Below are 18,238 nucleotides of genomic sequence, written 5' to 3' on the forward strand. Positions count from 1 at the left end.
GGAGCTGTGCAGGCAGAGGGGGCTGCGCATCGGGAGGTCCACCAAGGAACAGCTGATTGCCCAGTTGGAGGAGAGGGATCGCTTGGATGACCCGATCCCTGTCCCTGAGGGGAGCCGCCCGGCAGACGCAGCGTGGGCCTGTGACGAAGTGGGACTGTTCTTAATGTTTCCTCTGAATAGTGTGGGGGTGCCTCAGTTTCCCCTAGGCAGTTCTTAAGTATCTAGGGGGTGGAGTAAGGGTGTATGATCATTGCAGAGCCCTAGAGGGCAGGTGTGTGAAGGGGTCTGGACACAGAGAATGGCCGACACCCTGTTTCCTGGCAACTGATGGCCTGGGCCCTTCCCCCCCTGCAAGGTGAGAGCTGAAGGGTTGGAGAACAAAGGAATCAGGTGACCTTCTGGCCCGGGAAAGGAACAAAGCCCAGAGGAGGAGGGGCTGGAGGGGTTTTCAGTTTGGGGCTGGCTGGGACATGGAGTGAAGTGCAGACGTGGTTGTCTGGCTCACTGCCCCCCAGAATGGACCCAGCTGAGGGGTCCCGTTCTCTGCACCTGCAAGCTCTGTTTTAGACCATGTTCCTGTCGTCTAATAAACCTTCTGTTTTACTGGCTGGCTGAGAGTCACGTCTGACTGCGGAGTTGGGGTGCAGGACCCTCTGGCTTCCCCAGGAGCCCCGCCTGAGCGGACTCGCTGGGGGAAGCGCACGGAGGGGCAGAGGATGCTGAATGCTCCGAGGTCAGACCCAGGAAGGTGGAAGCTGTGTGAGCTGCGTGTCCTGAAGACAGGCTGCTCACAGAAAGGCGACTACCCCAGAGTCCTGACTGGCTTCATGGGGAGCAGTTCCAGAGCATCGCCCAGGGACTCCGTGACAACTGGTGGCAGCGGTGGGATGTACTGCACCCCGTGGATGGCGCTTCCTGCAGTAAGTGACTGGGGAGCAGTAACACGAAGGGGGATTGCCGAGGACCAGGCCTGCTGAAGGCTCAGAAAGGAGCGGTTTCGGGGGGCGGTTAACCCCTGGGAGTGTGTGACCAGCGAGAGGGACTGTGCAGTAATGGGGTCCCCCTGGGGACTGCAGTGAGCAGTCTCAGGGGCGGAGGAGTCTGCCGCTCGACCCTGGCAAAGAGGTGGTGACCTGGAGAAGGGCTGGCACACTAGGGGTTCTCCCTGGAAACCGTGGGGAGCTGAGAACACACGGACCTGTGAGTCCACAACAGTTTGGGAGGAGCGGAGTGACGGCCTGTCACCATCTCCTTAAGAAGGACATTGTAACCCTGTGCAAAAAGAGAGGGTTGAGCTTTGGAAAGTTCACCAAAGCAGAGTTAATCGTGCAGCTGGAGGAGGATGACCGCTCTAAGGAACAGATTCCTGACCCCAACTGGGGCTATAGCAGGATCTGGGAGCAGCTGGAGTGGGAGCCAGGCATCGCCAAGACTCCTGTCCCCGACCAGACGAGGGTCTTCACGATCGGGTTCCCCATCGGGGGATCGAGACGGACGGGATTGGAGCTGAGTCCGAGAGAGCAAGAGGACCGTGGGAGACAGCGAGAGCCCGAGAAAGAGCTGCAGAAGCAGCAGCAGCATGAACTGGCGGTGGGGGAGCGGAGAGGCCTAGGGGACCTCCCAGGGGTGAGTGGGGATAGACCCCGGGGTGCCAGTTCCGCAGGGAACCTCGAGACTAAATTGCTGCCCCTGGTTAAGGATGGGGGGGAGGTGGATGCCCACCTCACTGCCTTTGAGCAGGCTGGAGATTTGAACTAGGGGGACCCTGCGGAAAAGCCCCGGTGTCTAGCTCCCTTGCTGGGTCCCAAGGCCATAGACTCCGTCAGCCAGATGGGTGGGGATGTGGACAGGCTCCCACTCCTGACCCCAACCTATATGTCGGTGTGGAGTTTCCTGGGGCCAGGCCCCTCGGACCTCCAGTGGGAGCAGAAGGTGATGGTCAATGGGGAGACATTCTTGGGGTGGCCAAAGGGCATGGGCTGCATAAACCTTCCCACATGCGGCCTGCGAGTGCTATCGACCACCCCTGACCTAAGGGAGGGCGTGAAACCGGAGGGGCCTGGTGTAACTCCTACCAAGGAACGGGAGAGATGCTGGGGCATCCATGGGAACATTGGTGGCTTCGAACTTCCCCAGGTCACCGGCTAAAGTGACCCCGCTCAGTTCGATCTCGAAGGGGGGAGAGATGTGACGAAGTGGGACTGTTCTTAATGTTTCCTCTGAATAGTGTGGGGGTGCCTCAGTTTCCCCTAGGCAGTTCTTAAGTATCTAGGGGGTGGAGTAAGGGTGTATGATCATTGCAGAGCCCTAGAGGGCAGGTGTGTGCAGGGGTCTGGACACAGAGAATGGCCGACACCCTGTTTCCTGGCAACTGATGGCCTGGGCCCTTCCCCCCCTGCAAGGTGAGAGCTGAAGGGTTGGAGAACAAAGGAATCAGGTGACCTTCTGGCCCGGGAAAGGAACAAAGCCCAGAGGAGGAGGGGCTGGAGGGGTTTTCAGTTTGGGGCTGGCTGGGACATGGAGTGAAGTGCAGACGTGGTTGTCTGGCTCACTGCCCCCCAGAATGGACCCAGCTGAGGGGTCCCGTTCTCTGCACCTGCAAGCTCTGTTTTAGACCATGTTCCTGTCGTCTAATAAACCTTCTGTTTTACTGGCTGGCTGAGAGTCACGTCTGACTGCGGAGTTGGGGTGCAGGACCCTCTGGCTTCCCCAGGAGCCCCGCCTGAGCGGACTCGCTGGGGGAAGCGCACGGAGGGGCAGAGGATGCTGAATGCTCCGAGGTCAGACCCAGGAAGGTGGAAGCTGTGTGAGCTGCGTGTCCTGAAGACAGGCTGCTCACAGAAAGGCGACTACCCCAGAGTCCTGACTGGCTTCATGGGGAGCAGTTCCAGAGCATCGCCCAGGGACTCCGTGACAGGGCCCTGGGGCCTGACCGGGCTGGGAGGGGTCAGACTGCTGCCGAGGACATGCCGAGACCCTTCCTACCTATGTCTGGGGGAGGGGTTGGGGGAAGCCCAGCGAATACCGAGGGCACCCTGACCCCAGCACCCAGCAGGGGATCCTCCCGGCGGAGCTCCCCATCCCTGGAGCGGAGGCGGCTGGAATGGGAGAGGGAGATGAAAATGAGGGAGCTGGAGGATCGTGAAAAACAACGTCAACATGAGGAGAAACAACATCAACATGAGCAGGAGGAGAAGGAGAAACAAAGACAGCATGAACTGGAGCTGGCCAGGCTGAGGAGCAGTGGGGTGGGTGAGTGAGGGGGGACCCAAGACTGCAAGGAACTTTGATAAGTGCTTCCTGGCCCAGCGTAAGGAGGGGGAGGACACAGATAGCTTCCTGACGGCCTTTGAGAATGCCTGTGAGCTGCACAGGGTTGACCCTGCAGACAGGCTCCAGTTTCTCACCCCCTTACTGGACCCCAAAGCCGTGGAGGTGTACAGCCGGATGACAGGGGCGGAGGCAGGGGACTATGAACTGTTCAAACAGGCCCTGCTCCGTGAGTTTGGGCTGACCCCCGAGATGTACCGGAGAAGGTTCCGGAGTCAGCGTAAAACGCCTGAGGTCACCTACCTACAACTGGCCAACCGGATGCAGGGGTATGCCCGCAAGTGGACAGCGGGGGCCCGAGCTAAAGAGGACCTGCTTGACCTAATCGTACTGGAGCAGCTGTATGAACAGTGCCCATCCGACCTGAGGCTGTGGTTGGTGGACAAAAAGCTCGAGAACCCCCAGCACGCAGGGCAGCTGGCCGACGAGTTTGTGAACAGTCGGTCAGGGGGTAGCCGGGAGGAGTCCCAAAAGAACAGGCCCCCCCCGATGCAGAGAGAGAGTCACCAGGGGGCCTCCCAGCGGGGAAATAGGGAGAACCCCCTCCCAAGGGGAACGCCTGGCGTCGGGCCCCTCTGACCCGCTCGAGGGGACCAACGTGACCTGAGCTGCTATCACTGTGGCCAGAGAGGCCACGTACGGTCCCAGTGCCCTGGGCTCAGGGACAAACTGAGCAGACCCAACCTACCCAGGGTTAACTGGGTAGGGACCCAGCTGGACGAGGGGCAGACGACCCAGGCAAGGGGGGCTGCCAGTTTACCACCTGCCCCGGAGGGAAGAGTACCCCAGGCCAGCTCCACCAGAGGGCTGGAGGCTCTGGACTCAGGGCGCTCAGTTTACAGGGTGGGCGCGGGGCTGTCCCTCCGGAGAGAGTGCCTTGTTCCCCTGGAGGTGGATGGGAGGAAGGTCAATGGATACTGGGATACGGGTGCGGAGGTGACGCTGGCCCGGCCCGAGGTGGTGGCCCCAGATCGGGTGATGCCCAACACCTACCTGACCCTGACAGGGGTGGGCGGGACCCCATTTAAGGTGCCCGTGGCAAGGGTACACCTGAAATGGGGGGCCAAGGAGGGCCACAAGGATGTGGGGGTACACCACCATTTGCCCACTGAAGTTTTGATGGGGGGAGACCTAGAGGACTGGCCAAGCAAGCCCCAGACCGCCCTGGTTGTGACGCGTAGCCAGAGCCGGCGAGGGCCACTGCTCCCTGACCTCGGGGAGGGTACCGCACCGGAGGCGCAGGACCCTACCCTGGTGGGAAGGGAGGGCCGAGGGGCACGGCTCAGAGAGGCGGAGGCCTCAGACCTGGCCACTGAGGGGGAACCGGTCCCCATCCCTTCCCCAGCTGCTGAGTTCCAGGCCGAGTTGAGGAAAGATCCCTCCTTGCGGAAGCTCAGGGACCTGGCCGACCTCAGTGTGGGACGGACCATGAGGAGAGGCTGCCAGGAGAGGTTCCTGTGGGAGAAGGGGTTCCTGTACCGAGAATGGGCTCCCACAAGGGAAGTAGAGTCCTGTGGGATCAGGAGGCAGCTGGGGGTCCCCCAGAAGTATCGCCGCAAGCTCCTGTCCCTGGCCCATGACATCCCCCTCGCAGGGCACCAGGGAATCCGGCGCACCCGGCAGAGGTTGCTACAGAACTTTTACTGGCCCGGGGTCTTTACCACGGTCCGGCAGTATTGCCGATCCTGTGACCCCTGTCAGAGGGTGGGGAAGGCCCGGGACAAGGGGAAAGCGGCTTTGAGACCTTTGCCCATCATAGAGGAGCCTTTCCAGAAGGTGGCCATGGACATCGTGGGGCCTCTCAGCAGGACGACCCGGTCGGGGAAGAAATACATTCTGGGGGTGGTAGATTTTGCCACCCGCTACCCCGAGGCAGTGCCCTTAGCTTCCATTGAAGCAGACACCGTGGCCGATGCGCTCCTGACCATTTTCAGCCGAGTGGGGTTCCCCAAGGAAGTCTTGACAGACCAAGGCTCCAACTTCATGTCAGCCCTGCTCCGGTGCTTGTGGGAGAAATGTGGGGTCCGGCACGACTGGGCCTCAGCTTATCACCCCCAGTCCAACGGGCTGGTGGAGAGGTTTAACGGGACGCTAAAGATGATGCTGAAAACCTTTATGAACCAGCACCCGCAGGATTGGGACAAGTACTTACCTCACCTGCTGTTCGCGTACAGGGAGGTGCCCCAGGAGTCTACTGGATTTTCGCCTTTCGAACTGTTATATGGAAGGAGGGTGAGGGGCCCCCTGGACCTGATGAGAGACGAGTGGGAGGGGAAGGCCACTCCCAATGGAGAGTCAGTGGTGGAGTATGTCCTGATCTTCCGAGAGAGACTTGCTGAACTCATGGGCCTGGCCAGGGAGAATCTGGCCAGAGCCCAGAAGAAGCAGAAGGTCTGGTATGACCGCACGGCAAGGGCCCGTGCCTACGCCACTGGGGATCCGGTGATGGTTCTCATCCCAGTGAGAAAGAACAAACTACAGGCCGCCTGGGAGGGCCCTTTCAAGGTCGTCAAGCAGCTCAATGAGGTAAACTATGTGGTGGAGCTGTCGAACCGGGCGCACCACCGCCGGGTGTACCATGTGAATATGATGAAGCCATATTATGCCAGGGGGAATGTGGTGTTGGCCGTGTGTGGACAGTGGGAAGAGCAGGGAGATGACCCTTTAGTAGATCTATTCCCTGGGACCAGAGCTGGTTCCCCCCTGGAGACAATTCCCCTCTCGGATCAGCTAACCCCCGCCCAGCAAGCTGAGGTCAGGGAGGTGCTGCATCCGTACCGACAGCTGTTTTCCAACCAGCCTGGACGCACTAATCTGACTGTCCACCGGGTGCAGACCGGGTCGCACCCGCCGATAAGATGCTCCCCCTTCCGAGTCACAGGGAAAACTGCTCAGGACCTGGAAAGAGAGGTCCGGGACATGCTGGCTTTGGGGGTGATCCAGCCATCTGCCAGCCCTTGGGCCTCGCCGGTGGTGCTGGTCCCCAAAAAGGACAGGTCGGTCCGGTTCTGTGTGGACTATCGGAAGCTCAATGCCATCACTGTATCTGATGCCTACCCCATGCCCAGGCCGGACGAACTCCTAGACAAGCTGGGAGGAGCTCGGTACCTTACCACCATGGACCTTACAAAGGGCTACTGGCAAGTGCCGCTGGATGCAGATGCCCGACTGAAATCGGCCTTTATCACCCCTCTGGGGCTCTATGAGTTCCTGACCCTGCCTTTCGGCCTCAAGGGAGCGCCGGCCACCTTCCAGCGCCTGGTGGACCAGCTCCTGAGGGGGATGGAGAGTTTTGCCGTGGCGTATATTGATGACATCTGTGTCTTTAGCCAGACCTGGGAGGACCACGTGTCCCAGGTTAGACAAGTGCTGGACCGACTCCAGGGGGCTGGGCTGACTGTAAAAGCGGAGAAGTGCAAGGTGGGGATGGCGGAAGTGTCTTACCTGGGCCATCGGGTGGGGAGCGGCCGCCTAAAGCCGGAACCAGCCAAGGTGGAGGTGATCAGAGACTGGCCCGCTCCCCAGACCAAAAAGCAGGTCCAAGCCTTTATTGGGATGGCAGGATACTACCGAAGATTTGTGCCCCACTTTAGCGCCATAGCCACCCCCATCACTGAGCTATGCAAGAAGGGGAAGCCAGACAAGGTGGTCTGGACCGAGCAGTGCCAGGAGGCTTTCCGGGCGCTGAAGGAGGCTCTGGTCAGTGGCCCAGTTCTGGCAAACCCAGACTTTGACAAGCCCTTTGTGGTGTTCACCGACGCCTCCGACACGGGACTGGGGGCGGTGTTAATGCAGGAGGATGAAAAGGGGGAGAGACACCCCATCGTGTACCTGAGCAAGAAGTTGCTACCCCGGGAGCAACACTACGCGGCCATCGAGAAGGAGTGCCTGGCCATGGTGTGGGCCCTCAAGAAACTAGAGCCCTATCTCTTCGGGCGGCACTTCACCGTCTACACCGACCACTCTCCCCTGACCTTGCTGCACCAGATGAAAGGAGCCAACGCCAAACTCCTGAGATGGAGCCTGCTCCTGCAGGATTACGACATGGACGTGGTCCACGTGAAGGGAAGTGCCAACCTGATAGCGGATGCGCTGTCCCGGAGAGGGGGCCCCGAACTTCCCCAGGTCACTGGTCACAGTGACCCCGCTCAGTTCAGTCTCGAAGGGGGGAGAGGTGTGATGATGTGACTCAGCAGGGAGGGGGGAGTGTTGACCTGGGAATGTGCCCTGGGGGTGGGAGACCTGAGAGCCTGTCACCTGAGCCAGGAGGGGGAGGGGGAGGTAACACCTCTGCCCAGGAATGTGAACAGAGGCTGCAGCAGGGAACCTGCGGGGTGAGTTTAGTTGGGAGTTTGGAGGCTGGGGGGAGGAACACAGGGAACCCCAGGGCTGGGGTCTAAGCTCCCTGCTCCCCCAGAAGGACGTGATTGAGGGGTCCTGGTTGTACCCACAAGCTCTGTTGTGGACTGTGTTCCTGTTGTCCAATAAACCTTCTGTTTTACTGGCTGGCTGAGAGTCTCAGTGGATCCCAGGAAGAGGGGTGCAGGGCCTGGACTCCCCCACACTCCGTGACACCCCCCGACAGGCGGGCAGCCCTGCCTGGCCTCAGCCCATCAAGGGACGTCAGCTGCCCCACGAACCCACTGAAAGGAGCCGGGGGCCACACCTGGGGAGGCAGCAAGGCCTGTGGACCGAGAACTCCACGTGCTGTGAAGCTGTTTGGGGCACAGGAAGTACCAGCCGCACGGGAAAAGGAATATAACAGGGCAGCTGCATCGTCTCCATTTTGTCTTCAATCCTGCTTCCTACCCCGGGAGGAACTTTCTACAAAGCTCTGACCAAAGGACTGACTGACCCATCCGAGCTCTGGGTGATTCCAGAGGGACTTTCAAGCCAGCAAACTCACCACCACTGGCTAGGAATCTGATGTATAGACTCTGAAGTCTCTGTGATTGCTGTGACGAAGCGGGGCTGTTCTTAATGGTTCCTCTGAATAGTGTGGGGGTGCCTCAGTTTCCCCTAGGCAGTTCTTAAGTATCTAGGTGGTGGGGTAAGGGTGTATGATCACTGCAGAGCCCTAGAGGGCAGGGGTGTGCAGGGGTCTGGACACAGAAAACGGCCGACACCCTGTTTCCTGGCCACTGATGGCCTGGGCCCTTCCCCCCTGCAAAGTGAGAGCTAAAGGGTTGGAGAACAAAGGAATCCGGTGACCTCCTGGCCCGGGAAAGGAACAAAGCACAGAGGAGGGGCTGGAGGGAGTTTCAGTTTTGGGCTGGGGGGTGGAACGCAGGGAACCCCAAGGCTGGGGTCTAAGCTCCCTGCCCCCCAGAAGGACTTGACTGAGGGGTCCTGGTGTGAGGCAGCAGGGATGGGGGAGTGTTGACCTGGGAATGTGGCAGGGGGGTTTCACTGAGGGTGGGAGACCTGAGAGCCTGTAACCTGAGCCAGGAGGGGGATGGGGAGGTGACACCTCTGCCCATGAATGTGAAGACAGGCTGCAGGAGGGAGCCTGCTGGGGGGGTTTAGTTTCAGTTCGGGGCTGGGTGGAGGAACGCAGGGAACCCCAGGGCTGGGGTCTAAGCTCCCTGCTCCCCAGAAGGACGTGACTGAGGGGTCCTGGTTGTACCCACAAGCTCTGTTTTGGACTGTGTTCCTGGTGTCCAATAAACCTTCCGCTTTACTGGCTGGCTGAGAGTCCCGGTGAATCCAGGAAGAGGGGTGCAGGCCCCGGACTCCCCCACACTCCGTGACAATTGCTTTACCAGTTAAAATCTCCTCTTCTTCGTTCTTTTTTCTTTATAATAAACCATTAGTTTTAGAGGCTGAAGGACTGGCTGAGCTGGTAACGCGGTGACCCTTTGGGGTCCGAAGAACACTTGGTATACGTGAGCAGAGTTTTCAAATAACTTCTCACTGTGCTGGACCTAGGTGCTGACCAGGAGCCTGAGAACTGGCCTGCAGTGGCTGTGTGATTGCTCCCTCCCGTGTGGAGCACCAGACGCACCGTTTGTGACTGTTTGGGGAGCATCTCTGGTGTTACCCACCAGGACGGGGAGTAGCTGCTCTCCCTTCTGCAGCCTGCCCTGACCTTGGCATTTTCAGTGAGGGCTGCCCCAGGCACCCTGGGGCACATCCTGGTTTAGAGCAGCCGCCCTGAGGTTGGGGCTCATGTTCTTGCGTCCGCACTGCGAGCGACAATGGGGGCACCCAGACCTGGGGGTCACAGTGCTTCAGCTCCCCAGCATGCTCCACACCCAGTCCTGCAGGCACAGAGCCCCAGGTACCAGTCCCACACGCACAAAGAGTCCCCAGAGCCTTGGCCTCTGGGCACCGGTCCTGCGGGCCCAGAGCCCCCCCAGGCACCGGTCCTGGGGGCACAGAGCCCCACCCCCCCAGTCCCATGCGCACAGAGCACCCTCAGAGTCCCGGCTCCTGGGCCCCAGTCCTGAGGGCACAGATCCATGCCCTGGCCCGCAGATCCCCGACCTACCCTTCATCCAGAGGATTTTGGGGGACGGGCTGGCAGCTGGCAAGCAGAACAGGGTTGCCGGGTCGCCCTCCAGCAGCACCTGGTCCTTCAGCTTGATGTGGAAAACGGGGGAGAAGTCTGGGGGAGCAGAGGGGACACGGCAGGCATGAGTGAGGGTGGAATGGGGGTTCCTGGCCCCCTGGCAGGCGCAGGCCCCACAGTGAGCACAGCCCCCCAGAAGGAGCATGTGGGACTGCCAGCTGGTCCCCTGGCTCAGTGTCTCTCCCACCCCTGTGGCTGGCCCAGGAGTGGCCCTGGAGGGGGAGAGCCCTGCTCCCACCCCCTGGCCAGGGGCCTTGGTCTAGGGAGGGGATAACTGTGGGACCCCCAGACCGCAGATGGGCTGCTCCTCTGCTAAGTGCCCCCCTGTGACGAAGTGGGACTGTTCTTAATGTTTCCTCTGAATAGTGTGAGGGTGCCTCAGTTTCCCCTAGGCAGTTCTTAAGTATCTAGGGGGTGGGGTAAGGGTGTATGATCATTGCAGAGCCCTAGAGGGCAGGTGTGTGCAGGAGTCTGGACACAGAGAATGGCCGACACCCTGTTTCCTGGCAACTGATGGCCTGGGCCCTTCCCCCCTGCAAGGTGAGAGCTAAAGGGTTGGAGAACAAAGGAATCAGGTGACCACCTGGCCCGGGAAAGGAACAAAGCCCAGAGGAGGAGGGGCTGGAGGGGGTTTTCAGTTTGGGGCTGGCTGGGACATGGAGTGAAGTGCAGACGTGGTTGTCTGGCTCACTGCCCCCCAGAATGGACCCAGCTGAGGGGTCCCGTTCTCTGCACCTGCAAGCTCTGTTTTAGACCATGTTCCTGTCGTCTAATAAACCTTCTGTTTTACTGGCTGGCTGAGAGTCACGTCTGACTGCGAAGTTGGGGGGCAGGACCCTCTGGCTTCCCCAGGAGCCCCGCCTGAGCGGACTCGCTGTGGGAAGCGCACGGAGAGGCAGAGGATGCTGAATGCTCCGAGGTCAGACCCAGGAAGGTGGAAGCTGTGTGAGCTGTGTGTCCTGCAGACAGGCTGCTCACAGAAAGGCGACTACCCCAGAATCTGATGAAGTGAGCTGTGGCTCACGAAAGCTCATGCTCAAATAAATTGGTTAGTCTCTAAGCTGCCACAAGTACTCCTTTTCTTTTTGCGAATACAGACTAACACGGCTGTTCCTCTGATATCCCAGAATCCTGACTGACTTCATGGGGAGCAGTTCCAGAGCATCGCCCAGGGACTCCGTGACACCCCCAAGTGCCCGGCCTGGCCCCACTCCCCTGCCCTGGCCCTCTCGTGTGATCGCAGCGGGACACAGACCACACAACGCAGGAGACAGAGCGCCAGGGCCGGGCGCCGCAAGGCCCGCTCCGCTGCGGGGGGCTGCCCCGGGGCCGGTCCTGGACACTGGGGGGCCAGACCCTGCCCGGGACGAGGTGGGAGGCTGCTCAGAGCGGGACAAGGGTCTGCCATGAGCCCAGCACCCCGCGCCCGAACACGTGGGGCATTGCCCACCACCAAGCGCTGCCTCGGGCAGACTCTGCCCTTCAGGCCCCGTAGCAACACCGTGCCTGGCTCCAGAGCGTGGGGGGCGTCGGGTGCAACGCAGCCGACGCGGCGTCTTTGCAGCCTTGGTTTCACGGCGTCTGTGGGTGCAGCGGCCCCCGTGAACCCCGTTTCCACCGCCCCTGGCCCGCGCATGGCTCCGCTGGGCTGCAGGGCTCCCCGCGCGGTGTGGTGCTGTGGGGCTCTGCCCCCTTCTGCCTGCCCCCAGTGGGGGGAGGCCCAAACTGAGCCAAGCCCCCTTCCCCTCCCCACACCTGCTCCCCAGCCAGCTGCCAGCCCTCTCCCCCCCCATGGCCTCTCCCCAGCCCCCTCTCCTGACCTTCCACCACCCCATATCCCCCGGGATACCCATGTCGCCCCCCCCAGATCCCTGAGCCAGCCCTGCTGCCCTCCCTGCTGGGGGCTCCCTACCTGGCCCAGGACCCGGGCGCAGCCCCCCTCCCCCAGCCGGACCTACCCGACTCATGGCGCACGTACTGCCTGCCCACGATGGTGCCGTCCTCCTGCAGCAGGCTGGCCGGGATGTTGGGCTGCGAGGCCACCTTGTCCCTCTTGGCGCGGGACAGGCCCCAGCGGTCCCACCGGGAGCGTCTCTGGCCCTCGCTGGGAGCTGCAGGGGGAGAGGGGCCGAGGCCATGCTGACTACGCCCCGGCCAGGTGCCGCCCGCGGTCCCACCATCGGGACAAGCCCTGCCAGGCGCCCGCAGGGGGCCGTGTACACGACCACCGCCCATGCTCCCAGCCGGCCCAGAGAGGCGGGAGGGCTGAGAGTGGGGGTTGCTCACCCAGGGACCCCCCAGCCTGCTCCCCAGGGGCCCATCTCTGCCATGCAGGGGTGGGCAGAGGTCTGGGCTGGGACCGTGCCCAGCGGCCGGGGGGGCCAGGAAGGGCAGTTTCTGGTTTGCCCCAGGGCCAGCACGGGCCCCAGCGGTGGCGATGGGGTAGAGATGGCTGCCAGCAGGCACGTCCCCAGGGGCCCAAGTGGGCTCCGGGCCCCCTCCGCAGCCCCTGTCCCCGCTCACCTCTGGCACCCGCCTCCTGGGTGCTGCTCTCGGACTGGAAGGACTCGGCGGAGGGCGCCAGGGCAGACTGCGCTGCCAGCTGGTTCTGCGGGATCCCCACCTGGCGCAGGTTCTCCCCCTCCGAGTTGGACCTCCGCAGCAGGGCCAGCAGCGGGCTCCGCTTCCCGGGCCCCTCCGCCGGCCCCCTGTCATCCGAGGGGCTGCGCAGCCGCTGGGAGAGGCGCTCCACGGTGGAGCTGATCTTCCGCCGCATGGCCACGACGGGCGACTCGCCGGGCTCCCTGCCGGGGGGCTCCGACCCACCCTCGCTCCTGCCTGGCTCCGATTTCAGGCTCGCCGAGTCCCGCTTGCCCTTGGAGCTGCCCCGACCCAGGCTCCAGGAGAGACGGCGGCCCCGGCTCGGGGGCTCGCGGCCCGACTCCTCCTCGGGCTTCTTCCTCTCCATGGGCGGCGTGTGCCAGAGGCGCTGGGACATCCTGCGGATGAAGCCGGCCTCCTCCGGCTCCCGCAGGTCCTGCACCGACTGGGCCCGCTGGGCCGGGCCCTTGGAGAGCTCCAGCGGTGCCCCGGCCGGACCGGGCCGGTACATCCCCTCCTCCCGCGCCAGCGGGCTGGCCAGGGGCCGGCCCTCCGCGTGGGGCCTGGTGAGGAGCTTCAGGCCGCGGCTGAGCGAAGACTCCCGGCCCCGCTTGAACTTGGCCTCGAAGACTTCCTCCGAGTCGATGTCCACGATGGCCAGGGCGCTGCTGGAACGCTCCGCCGCGGGCACCCCTGCCGCGGGCACCTCCGCAGCGTGGGCGGGGGGGGCCGCGGGGGGAGGCTCGGGCCGGGCAGGCTGCCCGGGCGCTGCGGGCAGCTGGATGGACTGAATGACTTGTGCATAGGAGGAGGGCTTGGGGGCCCTGGAGTCCAGGGCCGGGGGCTCCGGCAGGGACGCTCTGGGCTTGGGGGCCGCCTGCGGGGGGACCTGGGCGGCTCCGGCAGCTGCCGGCCGAGGGCAGGGGGGCTTTTCTTGAGGCTTCTCGGCGGGAGACTTCTTGCCCACAGCTGCCAAGCTGGCTCTGGGCCTGGCAGCGTCCTCCGGCACCCGCCCCTGCTCAGGGGGGGCCTCCGGCAGCTCAGGGACGGGTGGCTTGGAGGAGCTTTCCCGCGGGGTCTGGGGCCGGGACTCGGTCAGGGCGGAGAGCGAGGGGGACTCCTTGAGCCGCTGGGCTTCCAGGCGAGCCACGGGGATCTCCAGCGGGGCGCCCGAGCGGCGATGCACCGTCACCGGCTCCACGTCCCCCTGGCTGAAGGAGCTGCTCTTCTGCAGTGGGCGCGGCTCTGGGGGCGGGTGCTGCGGGGCCGCCTCGCTGGAGGCCGCCCGCACCAGCCGGGGCCCCGGGGGCGGCTGCTTTGCTGGCCGGGGGGGCCGCGGCACCTTCTTCTCCAGGGTCTCCAGGAGCGGCCCCCGCAGGCCGCTGACCTTGGGCTCCACGGGGCTGCCCCGCAGCAGGCGCTGGCCGCCCTCCTCCTCGGCCTGCCTGCGGGGCGCCCCCCCCGGGCTGGGGCTCCGGCGCGGCAGCTCCATGGACGCCGCCTTCCTCAGCGCCGGGGGGGGCCCCTGGCCCGCCGGCCCCGCCCCGTCCTCCGCCGGCAGGCCCAGCAGGAGGGCGCTGTCCGCGGAGCTGCCCCGCCGCAGCCTGCCCCTCCGGCCGGCTGGGCGCCCCCCCTCCGGGGACTCCAGGCTGGGGCCCTTCTTCAGGGCCTTCCGGGGGCCCGCGGGCCGCGGCCGGGCCTCGGCAGAGTCCTCGTCCGAGGAGCCGGGCCCCTCCGCCACCGGGGGCCTCTTCTGCGGGCCAGCGTCCTTCTGCCTCTCCCCCGAGCCCTCCGCCTGCCACTCCATGGGGGCCACCTCCGCCAGCGCCCCCTCGGCCTGGCCCAGGGCGTCGTCCTCCGTGGGGATCTCGTTGAGGGAGACGCGGGAGCCGGAGAACTCCACCTGGCGGGGCATGGGGAGGAGGGGCAGCTCGTCCAGCTCCTCCGAGTCCGAGGAGGAGGAGAGGGCGGGCGAGTCCTTGAGGTGCCGGGGCACGGCGATGGAGAGGTGGCTGGACGTGTCCTCCAGCAACTCCGGGATGGCTCTCGGCACCAGGCTGCCTTTGTAGCTGATCTGGGAGCGCTGCGGGGCGGGCAGACAGACAGTCAGAAGCTGCACAGGGGCCTGTGGGGGGGTTGGAGGGAGCCGTGGGGGGAACTGCACAGGGCGGCTGGGGAGAAGAACCCCTGGGGGAGCCGTGGGGGGGAGGGGAGAATGGGGCTGGGGTTGGGGGGGCTGCGAGGGGGAAGGGGAGAGCCGCATGGGGGGGAAGGGGAGAATGGGGCAGGGGGTTGGGGGGAGCTGTGCAGGGGGACCAGGCCAAACTCACCAAAGGCCCCTGAGCTGCCAGAAGGGGTGGCAGGGGCGTCCCTGCCCTTTGCTCGTTGGGCTTTGCCCCAAGCACCCCCCACCCCACAGTCCCTGGGATGGGAGCGCAGGGGGCTTGGCCCCCATGGGGCAGACAAAGGGACGCGTGGGCCGGTGGTTCGGGGCGGGGCTGGCCTGGGGTTCAGTTCCCGGCCCTGCCACAGACTCTGGAGGCCGTGGGCAGCCCCAGCCTGGCTCAGCCACTGCCGTGGGGGGCCAGAAAAGCAACGGGATGAACTGCTCCCCACTGATCTCGCTGGGCCTGGCGCGGGAGCCCCCCACCCCCTCTCTGCTCCCCACGCAGGGGCCCAGCAAGGCTCCATGTGCCCGCCACATGAGCTCAGGCCTCTGCACTGGGGGCGTCATCCCCACTCGCTCCATCTCCGCCCCATGGCAGCGTCGCCTGCCCCAGCCCCCCCGGGCCCCGGCCGCCCGCCTGACCTGCCACTTCCTGCGGCAGACGAAGAGCTTCAGGTGGTCGGTGCTGATGGATTTCCCCTTGGCCAAGGTCTGCGGAGAGCGGAGAGGAGCATCCGGGGGCTGCCTGATGCCTCCGCCCCCCTCCCTGCCCGCCAACGCCGCCCCCCATGGGCCAGCCCTCTCCCTGCCTGCCAATACCCCCTGCCCACCTGCCCCCCTCGCTGCCGACACCCCCGCCCTGGGCTACCCCCTGCCCACCGACCCCCACCACCACTGGGCCGACCCCTCCCTGCCCGCCAACAACCCCCTGCCGGGCCAACCCCTCCCTGCCCGCCAATGCCCCCTTCACTGGTCCACTCCCCCTCCCTGCCCACCATCACCCTCAAGATGCGAGATCCCCCCTGGGCTGGACACAACCGACCACGCACCTTAAACCAGGGGTGCTCCAGCATCTGCTTCGCGTTGGGTCTCCTACAAACAGGGAAGGGCCCGGGTCAGCCCCCCTCCTCCCCATGGCTCAGCACCAGCACTGCTGCCCGTGGGAGCAGAGCCAGGCCTGGCGATGGGGTTGGCATCAGGCCCCTGGCACAGTCGGGGGATCTGTCCGGCCACCCGCAGCAGCACCCTGGCTTGGCACGCTGCATGTGGGGGTGGGGCACCTCCCTCTGGCTGCGGGGGCCAGCCTGGGGCGGTTCTGGTCCCTGGGCATGGGGGGGACTTGGCCCAAGGGGCTCCCTGCCCAGCTCCACCACCGTGCCCGCGGGGCCCTGGTGTGGGATGCTCCCGCCCCCGACACTGTGGGCTCCTAGTCCCTGGCCCTTCCTTCCAGACGTTCCCCGTCACTCCCAGCCCAGGGGTGGCAGGAGGGAGACCTGACCCAGCCTGGGGGACGGGCAGGACCAGCCCTGGGGGGGTGTGGCAGGGCCCGGAGGCCCCCCACGGGACCCCCCACTGGGGCACCAAGGCCTGGGCAGGGATGTGGGCTGAGCACCAGGCTTGGTCACGGCTCCGAGCTGCAGCCCAGGGATCTCAGGCCCCAGCGATCACGGAGGGGGTGGGACTAGGCTGGGCTGGTGTGATGAAGTGGGAATGTTCTTAATATTTTGTCGGAATACTGTGGGTGCCTCAGTTTCCCATATGTGGAACTCAAGTATCTAGGAGAGGTAGGGTGACCATACGTCCTGCTTTGACCGGGACAGTCCCGTTTTTAAGCTCTGTCCCAGCTGTCCCGACTCTTTTGACAAAAGTGGGCATTTGTCCCATTGCCCTTGCCAACGCAAACGAGCGGGGTGCGGAGGAACGAGGGTGGGGGAGACAATGCCGGCCCCACGCGGGGTGAGGAGCAGGGCTAAGATGAGCAGCTCAGACCACCCCAGCGCAGGGAAAGGGAGGATTTGGGCTAGTGCTAACCCCACACGATGTCCTGTTTTCCCTTGGGGAAATATGGTCACCCTAGGGGGTGGGACAGGGGGTGTGATCGTTGCAGGGACCCCCAGAGGGCAGGTGTGACGCCGAGTGGCTAACGGGGCACAGAGACCAGCCGACACCCTGAATCCCGGCAGCTGACTGCCGGGCCCCTCCCCTGCCAGAGCCAGCCGGCGTGCTGGGGAACAGAGACCAGGGGACCTGTTTGCCCGGGAAGGAGGCAAAGGCCGCAGGGGGGCAGCTGGGGGGTGACGGAGGCCGGGCTGCTGGAAGCGAGTCAGTCATCTGGTTGGGGACTTGCGGGGAGGGGACACCCGGAGCTCTGGGTCCCCCCGAGCTGGACTTTGCGGCAGGTCCCTGATTACTGTGCTCACAAGCTCTGTCCTACGCTGGGGTCCCCACGACTAATAACCCGTCTGTGTCCCATGCTGGCTGGGAGTCATGGCTGGCTGCGAGTGGGGGGCAGGGTCCTTTGGGGGGAGGCTCCCCAGGGGTCCCGTCCAGGGGGACTCGCTGTGGGGTGGGGAGCTGGGGGCTGAATGCTCCGAGGTCAGACCCAGGAGGGGCTGAAGCCGGGCAGGCTCCTGGCCCTGGGGAGTGGCCCTGAGGGGAGACGCTGCCCGAGAGCCCTGACTGGCGTCACTCAGTGGGTGCCTGAGCCCCCAGCCGGCGACTCCGGGACAAATGGCCCAGGGGGTGGGGGGGAAATTGGGCTGGGAGCTGCAGCGGCCTGGGCAGGAGGGGATGGGGCTTGGGGGGAATGTCCCGGGGAGGGGGCTGGGATGCCCTGGGCAGGGGCCGTGGAGGGGGAATGTCCCGGGGAGGGGGCTGGGATGCCCTGGGCAGGGGCCGTGGAGGGGGATGTCCCGGGGAGGGGGCTGGGATGGCCCAGGCGGAGCTGGGGGGCGGCCCAGGGAGGCGGGGGCCCGGGGTACTCACAGCCGGTCGTTCACCAGCACTTTGATGAGGAAGCCCTTGGCCTCCCGCGTCAGCCCCAGGAACATGCTCTCCTCGAAGGCCACGTTGTAATTGCGGATGTTCAGCAGCGTGGTCTTGTCGTTCTCGCCCACAAACGGGGAGATCCCCGTCAGGCTGCCGGCAAGGAGAGCCAGGGTGACGCCAGCTGGCCGGGGCGCCCCGCGGGGGGAGGGGGAGCCGGGCACCGAGGCACCCCACAGGGGGGGAGGGGGAGTCTGGACGGGGCGCCCCACGGGGGGAGGGGGAGCCGGGCACCGAGGCACCCCACAGAGGGGGAGGGGGAGCCGGGCCCCGAGACACCCCGCGGGGGGAGGGGGAGTCTGGACAGGGCGCCCCATGGGGGGAGGAGGAGCCGGGCTCCGAGGCGCCCCACGGCGGGAGGGGGAGCCGGGCCCCGGGGTGCCCGTGGGGGGCAGGGCAGGCCGTGCGACACACGGGAGGGCAGGACGCCACCACCACCAGGCTGGGTGCCTGTTGCCCAGAGCCAGCTTGTGCCCGGGGGAGAGTCTGGGGGCTGGCTGAGCCCTGGGGAGTTGGAGGGGGAA

The 18,238-nt window shown here is 64.8% G+C and overlaps 1 protein-coding gene across 9 annotated transcripts in view; it reads right to left on the minus strand.

Annotated features, from left to right (window-relative positions):
- Window positions 1-18,238, minus strand: part of SPEG (striated muscle enriched protein kinase) — a 106,805-nt gene that overhangs the window by 15,301 nt on the left and 73,266 nt on the right. For all 9 annotated transcript variants that reach the window (XR_012664315.1, XM_048868643.2, XM_075117670.1 and 6 more), the window contains 6 exons: window positions 17,655-17,807; window positions 15,719-15,761; window positions 15,312-15,380; window positions 12,425-14,585; window positions 11,860-12,012; window positions 9,821-9,937 (listed from right to left, as the gene is read on the minus strand). Coding sequence is in view for 8 of the 9 variants with exons in the window: in XM_048868643.2 (XP_048724600.2) it covers window positions 9,821-9,937; window positions 11,860-12,012; window positions 12,425-14,585; window positions 15,312-15,380; window positions 15,719-15,761; window positions 17,655-17,807 (2,696 nt within the window). In the remaining variant the exon portion in view is untranslated. The remainder of the gene's footprint in view (window positions 1-9,820; window positions 9,938-11,859; window positions 12,013-12,424; window positions 14,586-15,311; window positions 15,381-15,718; window positions 15,762-17,654; window positions 17,808-18,238) is intronic.

Source organism: Caretta caretta, chromosome 11 (genome assembly GCF_965140235.1).
Source record: "Caretta caretta isolate rCarCar2 chromosome 11, rCarCar1.hap1, whole genome shotgun sequence".
Taxonomy (NCBI): Eukaryota; Metazoa; Chordata; order Testudines; family Cheloniidae; genus Caretta; species Caretta caretta.